This window comes from Prorops nasuta, unplaced genomic scaffold (assembly GCF_024137725.1).
Source record: "Prorops nasuta isolate Cenicafe-Biocafe unplaced genomic scaffold, Cenicafe_Pnas_1.2 PNAS00029, whole genome shotgun sequence".
NCBI classification, from domain to species: domain Eukaryota; kingdom Metazoa; phylum Arthropoda; class Insecta; order Hymenoptera; family Bethylidae; genus Prorops; species Prorops nasuta.
In genome coordinates this window covers 2,657,521-2,664,931 of record NW_027116826.1, presented here as the reverse complement: position 1 = coordinate 2,664,931, position 7,411 = coordinate 2,657,521, and the positions used below count along the sequence as shown (strand labels likewise).

The following is a 7,411-nucleotide window of genomic DNA, read 5'->3' as shown; positions in this document are numbered from 1 at the left end:
GTGACATGGGGTCATTTAGTACTTATATAGGACTAGGGTGGGTCACATGGGGTCTTTGAGTACTTATATAAGACTAGGGTGGGTCACATGGGGTCATTGAGTACTTATATAGGACTATGGTGGGTCACATGCCGTCATTGAGTACTTATATAGGAATAGGGTGGGTCACATGGAGTCATTGAGTACTTATATAGGAATTGGGTGGGTCACATGGGGTCATTGTGAACTTATATAGGACTAGGGTGGGTGACATGGGGTCATTTAGTACTTATATAGGACTAGGGTGGTTCACATGGGGTCATTGAGTAATTATATAAGACTAGGGTGGGTCACATGTGGTCATTGTGAACTTATATAGGACTAGGGTGGGTGACATGGGGTCATTTAGTACTTATATAGGACTAGGGTGATTCACATGGGGTCATTGAGTACTTATTTAGGACTAGGGTGGGTCACATGGGGTCATTGAGTACTTATATGGGACTAGGGTGGGTAACATGGGGTCATTGAGTACTTATATAGGACTAATGTTGGTCACATGGGGTCATTGAGTTCTTATATAGGACTAAGGAGGGGTCACATGGGGTCATTGAGTATTTATATAGGACTAGGGGGGGTCACATGGGGTCATTGAGTACTTATATAGGACTAGGGGGGGGCACATGGGGTCATTGAGTACTTATATAGGACTAAGGGGGCTGAACTGGGGTCATTGAGTACTTATATAGGACTAGGGGGGGTCACATGGGGTCATTGAGTACTTATATAGGACTAGGGCGGGTCACATGGGGTCATTGAGTACTTATATAAGACTAGGGTGGGTCACATTGGGTCATTGAGAACTTATATAGGACATGAGGGGGTCGCATGGGGTCATTGAGTACTTATATAGGACTAGGGTGGGTCACATGGGGTCATTGAGAACTTATATAGGACTAGGGGGAGTCACATGGGGTCATTGAGTATTTATATAGGACTAGGGTGGGTCACATGGGGTCATTAAGTAATTATATAGGACTAGGGTGGGTCACATGGGTTCATTGAGAACTTATATAGGACTAGGGGGAGTCACATGGGGTCATTGAGTATTTATATAGCACTAGGGTGGGTCACATGGGATCATTAAGTAATTATATAGGACTAGCGTGTGTCGCATTGGGTCATTGAGTACTTATATAACACTAGGGTGGCTGACCTGGGGTCATTGAGTACTTATATAGGACTAGGGGGGGGTCACATGGGGTCGTTGAGTACTTATATAGGACTAGGGTGGGTCACATGGCGTCATGGAGAACTTATATACGACTAGGGTGGGAGACATGGGGTCATTTAGTACTAATATAGGAGTAGGGGGGGTCACATGGGGCCATTGAGTACTTATATAGGACTAGGGGGGGGTCACATGGGGTCATTGAGTACTTATATAGGACTAGGGTGGCTGAACTGGGGTCATTGAGTACTTATATAGGACTAGGAGGGGTCACATGGGGTCATTGAGTACTTATATAGGACTAGGGGTGTCACATGGGGTCATTGAGTACTTTTATAGGACTAGGGGGTGTTCATTAGTGTCTATCCCTCCTTTGTTCATCCATGAAAATGTCCTGGGTTTAGAAGGGTTATTAAATTATAACACTCACAATTGAGCCGTATGCTCGAGGTAGGAAAGCCTTTCGGCATAAAACCTCCTCTGAATTCCTTTATTTTATATAACCAATATCGCTATACAACTCTTCACCTCAGCTATCTTAGCTCTACTAAACTTGTCCGCCGCCCGACACCGAGCCTTTCCAATGCGCATCATAATATTGCCGCCGATTGCTTCCAAGGAGTAGGCCTTTATTCGAGCGTCGTTCTTCTGTCGGCGTCCCTATCAATTGTTCGACGGAACACATTCCCCCTCTGTTGGAAGCAATAGGCAGCAACATCTGTATTACCCTTATTCTATATAAATTTGACCTTACATTATTAAATTATTCAGTAGGCAATACACATAATAATTTAACGCAACGTTTAACAGTGGTAGTTGATGTTTTAAGGAGAGCAGCTCGTACAATCCCATCACTGCCGGTAAAAACTTGTAGAACCCTTCCAAGAGCCCATTGCATGCAAGGTAATCCTTTCTCCTTAATTAATACCACATTTCCGACCTTAATATTTTCTGTTTTGGTGGTCCATTTTTGTCTACGTTGAAGCTCGTGTAAATACTCGATGTACCAACGTTTCCAGAAATGTTGTCGAGCTTGGGTAATCAATCTCCAAGATGTTAATCGATTTTGTGGTACCGTTGTCACATCTTCTTCAGGAATCATCGTGAGTGGTTGTCCAAGTAAGAAATGTGCTGGCGTTAAAGCCATAGGATCGTTTGGATCTGAAGAGAGTGAACATATAGGTCTAGAGTTCATTATTGCTTCGATCTCTATGGCAAGAGTAATAAACTCTTCATAAGTATACAAGTGACTTCCAACTACACGCTTAAGATGATGTTTATACGTTTTTACAGCTGCTTCCCAAATTCCTCCGAAATGTGGAGTTAATGGTACAGAAAAATGCCAATTAATTCCTTTCGATAAAGCATAATTATTAGTTTCTGTCTTAAAAGATTCCTCATGGTGTAATAAGTATAATTCTTGTAATTCGTTTTTTGCTCCAATGAAATTCGGACCATTATCAGAATAAATGTCACTTGGAACACCTCGTCTAGATACGAACCTCTTTAATGCTGCCAAAAAGGCTTGAGTAGTCATTTCTGTTACTATTTCTATATGTACAGCACGGGTTACCATGCATATAAACATGCTGGCATATGTTTTGACCTTATTGCGGTTTCGATACTTTTTTTCTTTTAAATAGAATGGTCCGCAATAATCTATGCCAACACTTTTAAATGGTCTAGCGTCTTGTATTCGAACCTTAGGTAAATTAGCCATTTGATACGTATTCGTATCTGCTCTAAATCTGATACATCTTATACATTTTCTTATAATATGTCGGACTTGATTTTTTCCGTCTAATATCCAAAATTTTTGTCTTAATATTCCTAACGTTGTTTGAATTCCGGCATGATGATTCCTTATATGGCATTCCCGAATGATCAAATCCGTAACATGGTGACGTGAAGGCAATATAATTGGATGTTTCGCGGAAAATTGTATATCAGCCTTCTCAAGACGTCCACCTATTCGAAGTAAATCTTTATTATCTATGAAAGGGCAGAAAAATGACAATCGATTCCCTTTTAATTCTCCGCATTTCTTTATACATTTGATTTCCGCATTAAATACGTTAGCTTGTATCAATTTCAAAATTCGAATTTCAGCTTCATTCGTCTCTTGTACCGATAATAACCCCTTATAAACGTTTAATCGACGAAATCTTAAACACCACGCTGTTACATGGATTAATCTGCGATACGAAGAAAAGGTTCCAAAAAATTCTGGATTACTAGTGGTTGTTGATAAACATGTCGTTTTACGTATCTCCGGTATAACATCGATCCGACAAATACTGTGTGTTGGCCGGGCAAACTCCTGCCTTTTTATATAAAGGGGACCCGTAAACCATTTTTGGTTATTTACAAATTCCTTAGGCATTTGCCCACGTGATAGTGCATCTGCCGGATTGTTTTCCGAAGCTACATGACACCACCATGAGGCTAATGTCATTTTTAAAATGCTAGTGACTCTATTTGCTACGAATGGTTTTAATTTACTCGCTTGCATATTAATCCAATGTATCACAATCATAGAGTCACTCCATAAAAATATATCATTCGGCTTTAAATCTATTACCTTAATAGTATCTTGGTACAATTTCGCAAGAATTGAAGCTGCGCAAAGCTCTAAACGGGGAATTGTCAATTCCTTGATAGGTGCAACCCTCGATTTAGCACATAATAGTTGACATTTACTTTCGCCTTGTGTATTTTTCGTTTTTATATAAATACACGCACCATATCCATATTGACTCGCATCGCAAAACCCGTGGAGTTCTATATTGCATGGATTATCGACTATTGCGTACCGTTCAATGCTAATATTTTCGATCATATGAAATTGTTGACTGAACGAGTACCACTTTGATCTTATTTCATTAGGAACTGGTTCGTCCCATGAAATCTTACATTTCCATAACCATTGCATGATACATTTTGCGTACATTATAATTGGGCCCAATAATCCTAATGGGTCATATATTTTTGCCACTTGGGACAAAATATTGCGTTTTGTTAAATTGCTCGTGAGCTGGATTGAATTCACCTTGTATGACATTTGATCGATTTTATTGTTCCAATATATGCCCAAAGTTTTTAATTCAGATTCTTTGTCCATCAATAGATTAAAATGAATTGAATCCTTCGTAAGATCATTCAATGCTTGTGCGTTGTTAGAGACCCATTGCCTTATATTGAATCCACCCTCCTTTAGAATATCTATTATTTCATTCCGTATCTCCTGCAAGTCTTGTATTGAATTCGCACCCGTAATCAGATCATCTACATACATTCGGTTTTTCAAATTAAACGATCCCTTTGGATACCTTAATGCCTCGTCTTCAGCTAGTTGATGTAATGTTCGGATAGCTAAAAATGGCGCTGATGACACCCCGAAAGTTACTGTATTTAATTCAAAAGTTTTTATTGATCCATTTTTTCGCCACAGGATTTTCTGATATTTTCTATCATCCTTATGTACCAATATTTGGCGGTACATTTTTTCAATATCCGCTATTAGAACATATTTAAATTGACGAAATCTTAAAATGTGTTCAAATATTGAATTTTGTATAGTCGGTCCTACCATAAGTGTTTCGTTTAAAGATTTTCCCGTACGAACCTTGGCTGAGGCATCAAAAACGACTCTTACCTTAGTTGTAAGACTACTGTTTTTAATGACTGCATGGTGTGGCATGAAATAACCATCATCATCTGTGTTGCTAACTTCAATCATATGACCCAAATCAAGATATTCTTGCATTACATTATTATATTGTTGTTTGATAAATGGATCCTTAAATTTATTTTCTATTCCATGAAACCTTCTAAGCGCTAATGTCTTAGTATTTTTAAAATCTCTTTCTATACCTTCGCGGAAAGGTAAGCGGACTGTATATCTACCCGAATCGTTACGACTTACATTCATAACATAGTGACTCTCGCATTCCCTTCCTTCATCATTAACATTGTCTTCAGTATACATCTCTTCCATTTCCCAAAATTTCGCGATTTGACTTGAAAGCTCGGATGTTCGATTAACTAATGATTGACAAGTGTTCGATGACGTTGAACTACTTACGATTGCCCAACCTAGTTCGGTTTCTTGCAAAACTAAATCAGTTTTTATATTATTCAGCACAGATCTTTTTTTTCGAAACATTGACAAAGTGGCACCAGCTCCTATTAATAAATCGACATCATTAGGTATGTGAAATAGAGGATCTGCTAAATTTAAATGTGATGGAATATCTATTAGCTCTCTAGGAAATGCTTCCGACGGAATGAAATCTATAATTTTTGGAATGATCAAAAACGATAATGTTTTTTGGAAATTTGAATACTGTGAGTAAAAGGTAATTTCTATTGATGACCGCGATATGGTTTGCATGGTATTTATAGCATTTATTGTTATAGAACCTGATTTTGATGGGAGGTGAAGTTTTTTGGCAAATTTTTCTGTTACGAGGTGTGCGGTAGAACATGTATCTAACAGAGTCCGGCCTTGTATAAATTCTCCGTTGCCTGTACGAATGCGTACGATTGCGGTCATTATTAAAGCTGGCATATTTTTCGTTCTTGAAACCATAGTTACAATTGAATTTTTCTCATCTAGTCATAATGAATTTGTCTTATCTACCGCGGAATTCCCTTGCGATTTTAATTCTTCCTTATTTAAATGCAATAAAGTGTTATGCTTTTTATGACATTGCTTACATTTCGACCGCATACATTGTCCTGTATGTCTACGCAAGCAATTTATACAAAGTTTAGCCCTTTTTACTGAGTCTATACGATTAGGGACAGTCATCTTTAAAAATTCTGGGCATTGATATAACAAATGTTGATCTTTACAAACTATGCAATTTGTCGTGTTTGTATACAAAACATTATGTCTTTTTTCCGACTTGAATTTCTTAGCGGCAGGTTGATCCCCTCCTATTGAATTTGAACTAGTGTGCAGTTCCCTTTGTTCTCTCTTAGAGGCCCGTACCGCGTTTTCCATTAAAAATTTGCGTAATTGCTGAAACGATGGAAGTTCGTCATTGGTAAGGGTCATTTCCCACTTTTTTACTGTCTCTTCTGGGAGTTTTCGTTCAATTAGAAAAACGAGCATATCACTACCTACTGACGCACCTAGCGTTTCCAAAGCTGTCATATGTTGTTGCACGGTATCTGCTAGTTGTATTAATCCATCGTGTGACTCGAATTTTAAAGGTGTTATATCGTAAATTGCTTGTAAGTGTTTTGAAACAATTAAACGCTTAATTTCATACGAATCCCGCAATAAATCCCAAGCTAACTTATAATTTTCGGCAGAATTTTCAAAAATTGTTATTTTCTGCGCTGCATTCCCTATTAAACTCGAACGTAAATATATTAATTTTTCTACATCGTTAAGATCTCCGCGTGTATCAATCATGGCGGTAAATGTATTTTTAAAAGATATCCAATTTTCATAATTCCCTTCGAATTTCGGTAAGTTGGCTAACGGAAGCTTGATTTTACTCGCGGTTCCTGAATCAACACTAATTGATTGATTATTATTTTCTAAAAGAGGAGGACTCAATCTTTCGATCTTATCTTTTGCTTGTGAGACTAGTTCAAAAAATCGATCTTGTAGTTCAGTGAATTCGTGTAATTGTTCGTCGTCGTTTTCTGTAGAGGTTGTTTCCTCATACAACCTTTCGACTTGATCATATTTTTCATTCAACCTTTCTAATCTTAATTGTATATTTGATTTTTCACAATGGTCTCGATTTAACACATTTTGTAATTGAGTTAACTGAACTTTCAGAATTGCCTTTACTTTTTTGTATTTTGTTTGGTTCGCCATGATGGTCTGTTTAGTTTGGTACTAATTTATTAAATATATTACAGTACCTTTTGGTCCGTCGTTTTCACTAAATCACTTCGTTTTCCACTTATTCCCTATAATTCATCTTTATCTGTCACTTATAACCTCACAGGAGGCACCATGTTCATTAGTGTCTATCCCTCCTTTGTTCATCCATGAAAATGTCCTGGGTTTAGAAGGGTTATTAAATTATAACACTCACAATTGAGCCGTATGCTCGAGGTAGGAAAGCCTTTCGGCATAAAACCTCCTCTGAATTCCTTTATTTTATATAACCAATATCGCTATACAACTCTTCACCTCAGCTATCTTAGCTCTACTAAACTTGTCCGCCGCCCGAC

General features: G+C 37.9%; 2 protein-coding genes across 2 annotated transcripts; both read right to left on the bottom strand.

The window, feature by feature from the left end:
* Window positions 1-1,839: 1,839 nt before the first annotated feature.
* On the bottom strand, window positions 1,840-5,801 carry LOC136782697 (uncharacterized). Its single transcript, XM_066742307.1, has 2 exons — window positions 1,992-5,801; window positions 1,840-1,944 (listed from the first exon to the last, which is right to left on the bottom strand). Exons 1-2 carry the CDS (start codon window positions 5,799-5,801, stop codon window positions 1,840-1,842), a joined length of 3,915 nt encoding a protein of 1,304 aa, XP_066598404.1.
* Window positions 5,802-5,828: 27 nt separating this feature from the next.
* On the bottom strand, window positions 5,829-7,198 carry LOC136782696 (uncharacterized). The gene is made up of 3 exons (XM_066742306.1): window positions 7,190-7,198; window positions 7,097-7,144; window positions 5,829-7,055 (listed from the first exon to the last, which is right to left on the bottom strand). The coding sequence occupies exons 1-3, from the start codon at window positions 7,196-7,198 to the stop codon at window positions 5,829-5,831; spliced, it is 1,284 nt and encodes a 427-aa protein (XP_066598403.1).
* Between the last annotated feature and the right edge of the window lie 213 nt (window positions 7,199-7,411).

What these genes read in the sequence shown, in the direction of transcription:
- LOC136782697 (XM_066742307.1), bottom strand. Translation starts at nt 5,801, where the DNA reads ATGGTTTCAAGAACGAAAAATATGCCAGCTTTAATAATGACCGCAATC. An exon ending in GTTGCGTTAAATTATTATGT is followed by an intron (nt 1,945 to 1,991) that starts GTATTGCCTACT and finishes AAATTTATATAG; the next exon opens with AATAAGGGTAATACAGATGT.
- LOC136782696 (XM_066742306.1), bottom strand. An exon ending in TGAAAACGACGGACCAAAAG is followed by an intron (nt 7,056 to 7,096) that starts GTACTGTAATAT and finishes CAAACTAAACAG; the next exon opens with ACCATCATGGCGAACCAAAC.